At 35.4% G+C, this 14,256-nt stretch overlaps 1 protein-coding gene and 1 pseudogene across 4 annotated transcripts in view; both read right to left on the reverse strand.

The window, feature by feature from the left end:
- NCKAP1 (NCK associated protein 1) overlaps positions 1–14,256 on the reverse strand; it is a 123,665-nt gene that overhangs the window by 50,219 nt on the left and 59,190 nt on the right. For all 4 annotated transcript variants that reach the window (XM_069068586.1, XM_069068587.1, XM_069068585.1 and 1 more), the window contains 5 exons: positions 13,654–13,710; positions 9,699–9,795; positions 8,919–9,025; positions 5,144–5,276; positions 3,380–3,461 (listed from right to left, as the gene is read on the reverse strand). In XM_069068586.1, the coding sequence (XP_068924687.1) occupies positions 3,380–3,461; positions 5,144–5,276; positions 8,919–9,025; positions 9,699–9,795; positions 13,654–13,710 (476 nt within the window). The remainder of the gene's footprint in view (positions 1–3,379; positions 3,462–5,143; positions 5,277–8,918; positions 9,026–9,698; positions 9,796–13,653; positions 13,711–14,256) is intronic.
- On the reverse strand, positions 1,318–3,365 carry LOC138146570 (RNA-binding protein with serine-rich domain 1-like; annotated as a pseudogene).

Consider the following 14,256-nt stretch of genomic DNA (forward strand, 5'->3'; position numbering starts at 1 on the left):
ATTAGGAGATTCCTAGTAAGGTGATTTCCTTTATCAATACAAATTTATAACTATTCTGTAATCAATATTCTTAGAGTTGTCTGGGGCATCAAGAAATTAAGTGACTTGTTCACAGTCTCCTTTTCCTTTTTCCTGATTATTCACCACACCATGCTGCTTCTCCAAAAAAACCATTTTTGATGTCAATATCAGAAATGTTTGAAAAATTCTACTATGCTAATACTAAATTTTTATAAAGACTGGTGTTTTTAAAGGAAGGAGTCACACAGTCTTTCTTGTACTCTATTAAAATAAACAAACACAAGGGAAGTCTATTATAGGATGCTTTATATGATTAAAACATCATTAGATTTCCTAATCATGAACCTATAGACAATGTCTTACTACTTAAGACTTGTACCACCCCTTTTCAAAATTTTTTGAAACCTAAATAATTAATTTGATATAATGCAGATATACCTGAGTACTAGAAGGATCAAATTCATTAGCACAGGCAATTCCCAGTGGGGAATTCCTCTAACTTTCCTATGACATATCAAACAGGCAATCACAACATCATGAGAGTTATGTAAAAAACAGGTTTATTACAAGAGAAATGAATATGGAATTCAGAGTTCACAGTCCTTACAGAAAGTTGCATATTTATGACAGTACAACAAAAGGAGGAAAAAACACGTATCTCTGCCCAAAGAGACATGGCATAGGAGGGGAAAGGTACAGTGAAGGTGGAAAAGGACAAAACCCCTCCTGAAGGAGAGGAGCAAGGTGATGGCAAAAGCTGCATTCTTTTCCCTTGGAAACAGCCAGCCTATGAGGATAGGAGGTTCACTTATCTGCAAAGGACCCAGATGCACAAGCACTTTCCCAGTCTGGCAGAGACTGGCTGGTACATGTCTTGCCTCTCAAAAACTCAGATGGAACCCGGTTTAGGGAGCAAACAACAAATTATGTCAGGTAAGGGCTGGGAGAAGGGGGAGGTGTTTGTCCTCCACACATTCAGGGTTTCCTGTATGCTCTGAGTCCAGTATTTCTGGAAAATATGGCAACTCAAAAAGACAAGCCCTTAACACTTACTATTAATGTCCTAAGGATTTGCCTGAAACACAGATCACAATAAGTTTTGGAGATCTGAACACAGCTCTCCTCATCCCCTAACCCTATAAGTGGGGTCCATTATATCACACTACCTCCACAAAGCAGGTAGATTAAAATTTAAATGCCTAATTTATTACAATATGTCTACTAAATCATCTTTTGCTTTTCCTGTTTAAAAAAAGGAAAAGAACAATTGATTCTTGTTGAATTAGCAAAATAGGATTTCTTTTCTTTTTTTTTGTATTTCAACCCTTGAGGTTTATTTAATGATTTCCTTCTATTCTACACAACAAAAGTACAAACACAACATTATCTAAAATGCTACAAAGATACAAAACTCAACACAGAAATTTTCTAGTATTGACTGTACAATAAAAGCCAAGAATGCAATTTACATTTCGCAAAATTAACCTGCTAGCTTTTCAAGGGGCCATAACCTCAGAGGGCTGGCTCCTTGATGAGGCAGCACCCAGGGGCTGGCCCTCAACTTGTTTATCAATTTCTGAGGTGGGTACTGGTGTGGTTAAAGAACCATTTACAGCAATGAGTAAAAAGAGGGGTATGAAAAATCTGTACTGCTTCCCAGGGTCTTTTGGCCTTCAAAATCAGGAGAAAAAAAATTCAAAGCAGCAGACCTAGCTTTAGCAGGAGATAAAGTGGACATGCATAAGCTCATGTCCTCTTTTCTTAAAGAATCAGCCTGGCCAAAAAGCAACCATCAAGTCTTCATATTTATGAAAAATTTACTTAGGGAGAAGGAAAAAAAAAACAACGCTGACACTCTGGGGTGGGCAGAACTTGAGCATCTTGATCTCTGTTTTACTTAGCCTTTGCTGGTTTCCTGATTTTCTCAGAAGTTGCTAACAGCCGAGCTTTCTGTCTAGGCCAGGAAAAAAAAAAAGAGCCTTATTTAGGCTGCAATTCTTGAACCTTAAATATTCCTGTGAGCCAAAATTGAGTCCTGAGAAATCAATCAAATTTGCTGTTTAGAAGCCTTCAAGGGCAAGAAGACATCCAATGCATTAAATAAACCTTTGCTAGCCAGTGCTTGATTCCCATATCTTCTCTCCCCCACCCTCAGTACAATGCTTTAATATTGTGTTCGATCATATTTAAGTTACAAAGTGAGAACAGCTGCCTTGCTTTATCGGGAAGAATTGGAGCTGGAGCGGCTTCGGTGGCTCTGGCGGCCTGGGGAGCAGGATCGTCGGCGGACAGGAGATCTGCGCCTAGGAGAGCGGGACCTTCTTCTCATGCATGGTGGTGATCTACGCCACATCGGGGGTGGTGGCAACATCCTTCTGGTGGGCTAAATCGCCTGGGTGGGGTCCTGGGCCAGGGGGCCAGCACTGCAGTGGCTGTTATCTCCTGACCATCGATCTGTCCTCCATCCATGTGCTTCAACGCCTTTTCAGCCTCATCTGGATTTTCAAGCTCCACATATGCATAACCTTTGGATAAATGAGGATGCATCCTTTCCACAGGCATATCAATCATTTTAATTTTCCCATAAGTGGAAAATATTTCCATGATGTGATCCTTTGTCACGTTCCTAGTAAGCCTTCCAATGTGTACTTTGGTGGGTTTTGGTGAAGGACTTCGTCTCTTCCTTTCCTTTTCATCCCTTTTAGGTGGCTTCGATTTGGAGCGGGAACGCCTCCTATTGTCATGCCTTCTTCGAGAGAGACTAGGAGATCCAGAGGAACTGCTGGAGCTGGAACTTTGGGAAGTGCTAGAGCTTCCTGAATGACTTGATGCAGAAGAGCTGGACCCACTGCTAGTACTAGAGCCAGAGCTGGAGGTGGAACTGGAGCGAGACCTGGAGGTGCTGCTCCCACTGGAGGCACTTCGCTTCTTACGAGCTTTGTCTCTACCACGGTCCTTTTCACTCGACTCTCTCGTGGCCCCTTTATCTTTAGACCTGTCCTTTGACTTGTCATCAGTTCTATCTTTACGTTTGGTGGGAGAGGGAGCCATCTTCCCAAGTCCACCGCCTCTGCCGCCTGTTCCTTCTCCGGCGCCCAGAGATGATGTCGCGCGCCAGGGCGGGAAGACAGAGAGCAAAATAGGATTTTCTTAAACATAATCACATAATACCTATTTTTAGTTCTTTCTTATGGAGAAAAAAAAGGAGGGAAACAAAGCAGAGTAGACCAAAAGATCTAAAAATTCTAAAAAAAAAAAAATCTTGTAAACACTAAGTAATATTAAGGAAATCAGACATGAAAACAATTAAAAGCTCTTAATGAAGTTTGCTTTATTTCATCCTTATTAGATCTATTACCTTGTTTTACACTTAGGGAAGTCATAGTATTAACAAAGGAGGACATGATGATTGATTCATCTTCAGGGCACACTGAAAGATTCTGAAATGAAACCAGAAAAAGACAGTGCATGATTTAAATTTTTAATTAAATAACCACATGAAAAATATTATGGCTGGCAATTGGCACATAAAGGGTAATTTAAATTGCCTTTAACAAAGAATCCAAAACTTTTCCCCAAAAAATATTAAAATTGATAACACTGGAGTTTAAAATATTATCTTAGAAGCAGCATGATGTATTTTCAGCTTAGTGCTTTAACAAATGACTAATGTGAGTCACATAATAGCTAAGAGATGTGTTTTGTCACTATAAATACTCATGTATTTATGAAGGAACAGAAACAGTAACAAAAACCAGAAGTCACTTTAAAGATCAATGGAAATGCTGCAAAATTTGGCTGACACTTATTAACAATTAACAAGATGATCAAAATGAATTGATTTATTGGCCCACAATACAAATCTGATGGCTAAATACTTGAATGTCTATTCAATAAAGAATGTGGTATATAAACAGCACAGAAGTCAGTAATTGTAGCTATTTTGATGAAAACCACAAGTCCTAAAGGATAAAGTTCATAGTTGTCCCTTCAATTTTAATGAACACTAGAAAACGGAAAAATCTGAGCTCCATCTAGTGGATATTTGAGGAAAGTAACCAGACATTTGAATCTCTTACAATACATTGAGAAAACACTTTATCCCATTATTGCAGTCATCTATATCCTAAACATAAGTTAGATTTTTTAACAGCTCAATATTAGAAATTTGTTATTATTATTACTTGTCAGTCAAAGGGCAGAACAGATCAAAAGATTCTATGGACTGGTAAAATAAAGGTACTTCACAATAACATTCAGTTTGTAATTTATGGAGCTCTTACTATAATCTCAAACTTTAATCACTCTTCCCATATTCTGCTACTTGAAAATATTTTGGGGAGATAATTGGTATTTTATATAGCCTAAAGCAAATAAAAGTTCCCCTTCTGTCAGACAACTCAATGGGATAGAAATGGTAAGAACTTTTATGCTTATAGAATAGGATAATTGGTGTAGTCAACATCTCTTGGAAATGGAAAAACAACTGAAATCACCTACGACTGCAATAATACCAACAAAAATGAAAAGACAAGTTTAAAAATACACCTCCTAACAATTACAAATCAGGCTTTCTTTTTAATACATGTTAAAGTAAAAAAAAAAAAAGTAAAAGATTCACAGAATCAGATAATAGTAGAGCTGAAAGATTCTATTAGCCCAACCCCATTCTGTAAATCAGGAATCTAAAGCCCAAAGCTGTGATGTAACTTCTCCTGAGGCCAGAAGCTGCTAAATGTCAGATCTCAGACTAGAGACCAGGTCTTCTGAGTGTTCTAATCCCAAGTCCAGTTGGTGGTCTTTCCAGATTTATCCCCTACTTTCTTATTATGTCTTAATGGAGGCAAATTTGAGAACTTGGGAATTAAAAGATGATTTCAAATCTTACCTCTAATACAATGGGTCAAAAGTAAGTCATTTAATCTTTTAGAGCTTCAAGTTCCTCAACTATAAAATGAAGATAATATTTAAAAATACCTCCCTCAAGGGGCTTTTTGAAGTTCTTTACAAATCATAAAGCACTTTATAAATGGATGTAGTTATTAGTAACAATTATTAGAAGTTAATTATAGCAGGAAGAAGTGATAGAATGATAGAAAGTAAGAAATGATTTTTTTTTCACCTGAACAAGTTCATTTAAAACCACAGCATCAAAGCCAGAGAGATACTGCACATAATATCTCTGCATTACTGGTCCGTATTTCCTCACATGTGCCCTGAGCTCTTCCATGTAGAATATCAGTTCAGCAATGTGCCTTTAAAAAAATGAAAAAAAAAAAAAAAAGTTAAAATATCAATCGCTCCTGAAAAACAACCAAAATATCCTTTTTCTGTTTTTTGCTGGTTTTTTCCATATATACATATGGTCCACCTCACTCTATGGCTGGTACTTTATCCACTGCATCACCTAGCTGCCTCTTTCTTTATATTTTGTAAGGATTTAAATATACCTTAATTTCATTGCAAAGTACATCACAATTTTAAAACTCATATGCCATCCTTTAAAAATCATAAGAGACCAAGTATTATGAAATAATATATTAATATTTTGTTGATTCTTAATTTTTGTTTCTTCTGTTGCTCACTGTTTAAAGGCTTTAAAATGGAAGACATTTTAAGTGATACAGTGTGTTTCTTACTAACATTTACACTTACATTTTTGGGGGGTTTTTTTGGAAGGAAAAAGTAGGGCAATTGGGGTTAAGTGACTTGCCCAAGGTCACATGGCTAGTTTTGTATTAAGTGTCTGAGGCTGGATTTGAACTTAGGTTCTCCTGACTCCAGGGCCAGTGCTCTATTCACTGCTCCATCTAGCTGCCCCTAGACTTATGTTTTAATTGTTTAAATTGTTTAAATAAATTGTTTTAATTAAATTATCATTTAATGATAAGTGAGGTTTAAAAAAAAAAAACAACCTTTAAAAGAGGTTTAAAAAAATCCTTTTAAAAAGCCAGTTATTCTACATGCTTTATACAGATCTTTTGCTTTCTTAATTTAGGGTAGCAGCAAAAACTTGATCTTATAGGGCATCATCACATTGATATTCTAATTATAACCTCAGAGACAATTAAGTCTACAAGCATCTTCCTATTTGGTACTTTTCCTGCTTTATTATTAGCGATTAGAAATATCTAGATCCTCTAAATACTATGTTTCAGAATCACAAAAATCCCCTTCTGCCACTGCCATTATCACTATTCAACCCAGTACAAGGCCACCTTTGTTAATCCTCTATCCTATCCCTCTCTCTTTTCATTTTCAATTCTTTTAACATTACTTCCAACTCTTAGTAATAACTGAATTTTTCTATAAAAAAATCACATCTGACAAGACCTTCAATATTAGGTGCTTATATTTTCATTTACATATACTACTAAACTAAACACAAAACTGGGACAAACTTATTTATTGTTTGCTTTCATATTGTTACCTCCAAACTGCCTCTGCTGTCATTACTTAATTTTGCCTCCTCAGAAGGTGTAGGTTAAGTGAACCAAGTTCATAATTGCAGCCCTGATCTCCTTTGAACTTCAGTACTATATCTCTGTTATTTTTCACCTGGATTTTCTGAAAGTATCTCAAATTCATTATGCACAAAATAACTCATCAATATCCATCCCAAACCTGACCCTCCTCTCAAATTCTGTTTCTCTTGATAGCACTAATATCCTCTGAGTTGAATCATTTTTGACTCTTCCCTCTGTCTCACAAATAAAATCTGATCAGTAGCTAAATCCTACGAATACATATTTCTTAAATTCATCTTATCTTGCTAATACAAATATTGTAAATGTCATACTCTTGCTCAAAAACCTAATGTTTCTACAAGTCACAATACTCCTCTGACATTTTTCTAGTCAAAAACTAGAGTGTTTAAACTAACTGGAGTGTTCCCCAAGGTTAACATGTTATCCCCTACCTCCATGTATTTATGCATATTGCCTCCCATTCCTGGAATAGATTTCCTTAGTTTTTTCTGTCTGCAAAACTACTTCTCTTCCTTCAAGGCTCAGTTAAGTTGCCATGTCCTTGATGAAGCCATCTCTGATCAGCACCCCTCATTTTTCATCTTAGCATTCCCAACACAGTGCCTTATACACAACAACAATAAGCACCTTTAAAAAGTGAAGAACTAAATCTCTATCAGCCAAAGATTAATTTCATTTTTAGACACTTTTGGGTTTTTTAATACAGAGTGAAATTAATTTGCAAATGAAAAATTCTTAAGAAAATATCCCTAAACAGAAATGTTTTGACTGGTTAAATTTTCTTTAGCTAAAAACAAACAGATGATAAATAGCCACCAAAAATGTACTATGATAATGATAATCTGGGATTTTTTTTATTGTTGGATTAAATACAAATTATGCCAGGGTAAGTTTTAGCAGGTCCTATGTTGCTAGAAAGTCTTCAAGGTGTGGCTCCAGGTAACACTTTGTGGTATAAGAACTATATCTAACCTTAACAAGTTTAGAAAGTGTCCAAGTTTTTAGAAACTAACTTTCTGAGGCCATCTACTTGGTTGCAATCTGTGCAAAGGTGAGGTCTTGAAGAAATCACATGTATCTGAATTGAAAAGAAAGTATAACCTAGGGTGTATTTTATAAAACATGCTGCTAGAGAAACATGATTCAGATGACTAGGCTTGCTTATTCTTTAACTTTAGTAAAAAAAAAAAAAGTCAACATAATTCTGTATTCACAATACTAATATCCATAAAGTAAGAAGATGAAAGTAGTTCTCAACAACTGTTCATTATTTGAACATATTACAGAGTAAAATAATGTATTGTAATGGTGAGCTAGTTTCAGTCAGTAAAATGTGCATTCAAGTTAGTCTGAGATACACATTGTATAATCCTGGACAAAGTACTTATACTGGACTGTGCCAAGTAACTCACAAAGACTAAAAGTTGCAAAACAGAGACAACTTTCCTTCAGTCTTACTACCTTAAACACTATTCTCATCCTGAGACCTCACATCCCCCCATCCCTCAGTTTACATTTCCCCCTTCTCTTTTCTTCCAAGGACTGCATTCAAAGCTCCAAAGAGATGCATGTAATTCAAAGGATCACAATATTTAGAGCTGAAAGAAACCTTGGAAGCCACTTAACTAAGGCACAGAGAGGTTAAGTGACTTGCCTAGTGTCACATAGCTAGTGTCTGAGGCATAATTCAAACTCAGGTTTTCCTGACTCCAAGTCCAGCACTCTACTACATTAACTAGATGGCAGTCAAAGACTAGAAATACAACTACACAAAAGTCTAACCTTCCTTAGTTAGATCCTGCAAAAAGGTTGAAATCTAAATTAAAATCTTTCTTATTCTAGCTTTTTCATGTCAACTTCATTAAGTATGACATTCTTAAATTTTGCTAACTTATAAAATATTTTCAAATTTGGACAATTTGTGACAAAAGACAAGGTCAATGTGTCACTAACTATTTCCCACCAGTTTGTACTCCTTAGAATGAAATCCACATGCCCCCAGGGAACTTCAAGAGGAGGAGGACTATCCCAGGAGACTGTACCATCTTTGTTTATTCTAACACCTCATTAGTACCCTGAGTACCTTCTGCCACTCTGACTGGAGAACTAGAGGGCAGAACAAGAACTCCTCACAAAGCTTTCACTTAAAGAGGGCTCTCAGGCCATTTCCCATGATTACAAATTCCTCAGACTATACTTCATTTCTTCAGACTACAACTTTTCAGCATCCTTTTATGTGTTGTCTTCTGTTACCCAGTAGTTTAACTCACACTTATCATAGTGCCTGGCCCATAACAGGTGCTTAAATGCTTTACTGATTAATGGTGATGGTCTTTTAAAATAATTTTACTACAGCACTAGTCCCTGAAAGGCCATTAAAATGTAAAAGAAAAAATGTTGCTAACATACTTATCTATAAAGTCATCTGCACTCTTCTTTGGCATATTATCTGCATGACGCAGTAGCCAAATGATTTCATCACGAGCAAAAGATAATGCCATAAATACAAAAAGTGCCTGAAAAACAAAAGGTTAGAGAGTTTATACTTCAATACAAAGTTTTAAAGAATATTTATCCAACTATACTTTCCATGTACCTCCAAGTCCCCTCACCCCCATCTTCTCATCTTCTTTCTCACAATAAGTCAATGGCACCTGATAACCTGAGGCAGATAGGTCAAGAGAAAGTACAAAATAACAAGTCCTATTAAAAGATAAGGGGAAGCTTTAAGGGGAAAACACAAAATGTTTTCCTGTTGTTTGGGAGTAATTTACTTTAAAAGAAATGAGCCAACCTAATGGAAATAGTTAACAAAAAGAACTAGGAGGTAAGGGGAAGAAAGGAGAAGTAAATTTGGGATCTTTGTAAAGAAAAACTTCTTAATAGAGGTGTCCAAAAAAGAAATAAGCTGCCTGCCTAAGGAGGTAATGGGTTCTCCTTTACTAGAAATCTCAATGCAAGGGATTAAAAACCAACCAATTCTTAGGTTTATTGAAAAGGGAAGTCCTGTTAAAATCCATCTTGATCTAGATGACCTCTCAAGTCTCTTCCAAATATTCTTAATCAATCTAACTAAAAGCTATCGGATTCCAAAGTTAATATTTAAAATGAATTTAGAATATTCAAAGCTTCAATAAGAAACTTTTCAACATGTGACTTTTTGAGTAAAATAAATGTGAAATACATTACCTTAGGCCCTAGCAAGCCAGGCTGATCAGACAAGACAGTAGCTAATTCTTTCAGTGCAGATCTTAAAAACTTGCGTCTTTCTCTATGCATTGAACCACTATATTAAAAGAAAAAAATGGAGATTTACTCATTAAGTGAAACATAAATTATTTCACAAGTTAAAGATTAGCTATTTACTGCATCTTCTAGTTTTTTGGTTTTGTTTTTCAGCAAAATAATTTGTGTGAAGATAAATGAATGCTAAAACAGAAACAATATTATCTTTGTATTGCAGAGTACCTAGAAAGAACTAGGAAACTGATCAAGAAACCGGTAGTCAGATATAGTACTGATAAAGGACTTCAATTAGCTAGACATCTATTGGAATTATTGTCTCCTAAACGCGGAGTATTTATATTTCTATACATGCCATAATGGTAGTTTTATACCTTCATCCTTCAAAAGCTGCAGGAACCAACACTAGGGAAATTTATTCTAAATCTCATTCTTACCAACAGGGTAGAAAAGGCTGTTGGGGTAAAAAAGATGGGGATATGGAAGGGACATCACCACTACAGCTAAGAATTTGGACAGAAGAGAAAAAAGATTTTGTGAGTGCAGATTTCAAAGGACTTAGGGAAAAAATATTAAAGATCCATGAATTAAAATTCTGCAGACATCAGTCCAAAAGGAATAGAAAACTCCCCAAAATGTGTCTTTGATGACACACAAAAACAATTTAGATGAGGAAAAAATGCTGAATAAAGTGACCAATGTGTATACCAAAGGAACTTATCAGTTATCTCAGATTTTGTAAAAGGACAAAAACAGGGGTAGATAAAAGAATGAATTCCAAAGTATGGCACAGTCTTTCAAGAATCCATTATCAAGGTTACTACAAACCACAAGGAGCTGTGGCTTGCAAGAAAAGCCTAGGACAACAAAAAGTGTCTTTTAAAGCTATGTTCAGGAAAGAAAAGGGATGCTCACAGAAGGATCAGGACTGATGTTCAGAGTGGAAAAAACAATAATATGTGGGCAGGTCTCTTAAATTCTTTTTTACTATTTTTTTAGCCAAGGAGAATGACCTTTCAAATAAAAAGGATATGAACAAGGCTAACAAGAAGCTGATACCTGTAAGCAAAGACATAAGAGAACACCCACATAGCCCTAATAAGTTCAAGTCAACTGGGCCAGAAGACTTAAAGCCTAGGGTAGTTAAAATGGCAAATATCACTGCCTAAGCCAATTTAGTGATCTGTGAAAGATTGTGAAGAATAGTAGAGGAATCATAAGACTGAAGAACCAATGTGCCAATTTAAAAAAAAAAAGAGGAAAGAATGGAGTCCTGAAAAAATAGGCCAGAGAGCATGACTAACTGACAACTGGGAAAATTCCACAACACATTATTAAAGGAATGTTAGTGTCCATCTAGGAAAAAAAAAATTGAAATCACAAAACAATAGCATTGTTTCATCAATAGGTGAAGTTGTTGTTCAGTCATGTATGACCTCATAGACCATATAATGCCCATTCTTGTCCATGGGATTTTCTTGTCAAAGATACTGGAGTGGTTTGCCATTTCCATCTCCAGTGGATTAAGGCAAACAGAAGTTAAATCACTTTCCCAAGGTCATACAACTAGTAAGTGTCTGAGGCCAATTTGAACCCAGATCTTCCTGACTCCAGGCCTAGCACTCTGTTTCAGTGAGCTGCCTAGGCGCCACAAGGCTTCTGAAGTATGATCCCTTAAAATATTCTGCTTTTGATTCTGCAAAGTCAAAGTCAAGAAAAATTCTTCCAAAATTGAGTCCATAGCCACACTGACTTGTGTCTTAAGGCTGGATTTGAACTCATGTCTTCTCAACTCCAGGCCTAGAACTCTATCTACTGTGCCAGGCCATACACATTTAGCACATATTCTTTATTAATTTCATATGTACTTATCTCCTCATCACACCTTATATTTGTTGGTATTCCTTAACTCCTACCATACAGCACAGTTCTGGGTTCAATTAATACTTGCTGATTTAAGTCATTAAATATTTAAAAGCATGTGGAGGCAGCACAGTATAGGGGAAAGAATATTGGACTTAAGAGTAAGGAGGACCAAAATTCAAATTCTGCCTCTGAGATTTCCCAGCTAAATGACCATGGTCAAGTCACTGACCCTTATAGCTTTAGTTTTTATTATCTGTAAAATAGGATATCCTAAGGTTCTTTTGAGAGTCAAATTATAGATTTTATATAAAAGTATGGTTCAAATTTTTGAAGTACTATATATTATATATGTCCCCATATATTTTGTCCTCATATATATGCCCCCATATAAAAACTCTGAATAGCAAGAAATCAGAAGTCCTGGTTGCAAAACAAGGAACTTGGGAAAAGCTATATATGCTTCCTCACATTACTAATTATGAAAATAAAAACGAGATACAGATATTGGCAGAGAATCAGGAAATTTATAAACTTCTAAGAAGTTTAAGTACTTTTGCTAATTAAAATAGTTACTTCAATAGCTTTCATTTTGTGATTCATGAATAATACAGTAATAAATTTAATTACTGCCATTTCTTAGAGAAAGAGTAACCATTTATTTATTAGTATACACATGTCCTCATGAAAAACAGTTGATCCTGTTCAAGTCAAGAATTTCTAAGAATATAGGGGCGGCCAAGTAGCACAGCGAGTAAGAGCACCGGCTCCAGTGTTGAGAAGACCTGGAGATCGAATCCCGGGCTCAGACACTTAGCACCCACCCAGAAACACCTGGCTGTGTAACCTTGAGCAAGTTACTTAACCCCAATTGCTTAGGGGCGGCCAGGTGGCTCAGCGAGTAAGAATACCGGCTCCAGTGTCGGGATGACCCAGATCAAATCCGGGCTCAGATACTCAGCACCACACCCAGAAATAACTGGCCGTGTAACCTTGAGCAAGTTACTTAACCCTGATTGCTTAAAAAAAAAAAAAAGAATTAAGAATATATTGTTTGCATTTTAGAATCATTTAGTGAATTTTACAGCTAAAATCAAAGCACAGAACCAGGTATATTTTATTACATCCACTTAAAAATAAGAAAAGGAACTCAAAATGTAAAGAAAAAACCCCAAATCTTCTTGCATCATTAACCTGTTGTATAACTTGCCTTACAAAGATATTTAATAGTTTAATAAGATATATAAAGAACCCTCAACTCACTCCAACTGTACTAGAAGCACTAAAACAGAGATAAGGCATGAGAGAACTAACAACCAAGTAAAATGATTTAGTTTATGCGAAACAAAAAAAAAAAACTGTCAAAAGATGTTGTTAAGTACACTAATTTCCATTTATAGTAGCACTTTAAATTTGCCCTCAAGAGAGAACTGGAGTTCTGAAAAATGAAATGAGGAAGACTGATCATATCTATGGACTAAAATTTCAACTGTAAAATCTGTATTCTATGGAAAATCATTTGTAATATTGTGCATATTTTCTACCAATTAATAAAAAGATGGAAGTTCTATGGCAGGAGTTTAGGCACTCACTAAAAGTAGGATGTGTTTGGTTTTAGGGTTTGGGTAGGGAAGAGGAAAGAGAGATGTGCATATGTACCAATTCTTAAACAAGGGATGCAGAAGTGGGCTGCAACTTAAAAGAAAACAGGATCTATTGGTAACTGCTGGGGTACTACTAAAAAATCAAGTCTTTATGGAAGGAATGTCAGAGACTGCTCAGCCTGAAGTATTAACTTTTTATTAAAATTTCAAAATTTCTGCTTACTTCAAATTCAAAATACTTTAACATACTTAGTTGTCAAGATTATGAGTCATGAATAATTTTCCTCCCTCTAACTAGCATTGTATATTATGTATATTTACAGTGTATATATATTATAATGTATATTTCAACAAAAAGCACTTTTATTTCAAGAAGACACTGAATAATTCTTTAAAAAAACTACACAAAAGTGAAAGTTATAAAAAACACTTACGCATGTGACACAGCTGCTTCTTTGCACTCTCTTATGTCATTAATACGTTTGTTGTAGCTACATGTTGAAAAAGGTATCAAAAACATTTCTGTTAGCAAACACATCAATGACAATCAGAACTTCGTAAAACCAATGCTAAGAAACATTCAGGCTAAGGGCCCAGTGGAAATGTATTTCACTAAAATTAACTGATAGCAAAATCAAAAGTATAATAATTATATCTCTACTCCCAACCAATATCATTTAATTACTACTTCATCTTTCAGTTTCATTAGTCATGAATTCAACTGTGAGAAATTCCCAATCCCTTTCACATTCTAAATAACATACTCCAAAACTTGTAATTTATCTAAGCCTCCAATAAGAAAAGTATTTCAATAATCAATAACTTCAATAATCACCTTATAAATTGATATTTTAAAGTAATTCAATTATAATTTTTTCAATAAATGGCACAACTTTAACAATGTCGATTCTTAAATAATAAGGAAAGCTTAATATTCCTATTTTAAAAATGAGGTGAAAGACTGCTGGCTTTATGTTATTAAATACAGTATTCTTTGTCATAGAGGCTTATGGCACTAAGCATTATAAGTCATTAAT

The sequence above is a fragment of the Petaurus breviceps genome, unplaced genomic scaffold (assembly GCF_028583685.1).
Source record: "Petaurus breviceps papuanus isolate PSGF00001 unplaced genomic scaffold, PetGlider_PUasm1.0 90763, whole genome shotgun sequence".
Taxonomy (NCBI): Eukaryota; Metazoa; Chordata; class Mammalia; order Diprotodontia; family Petauridae; genus Petaurus; species Petaurus breviceps.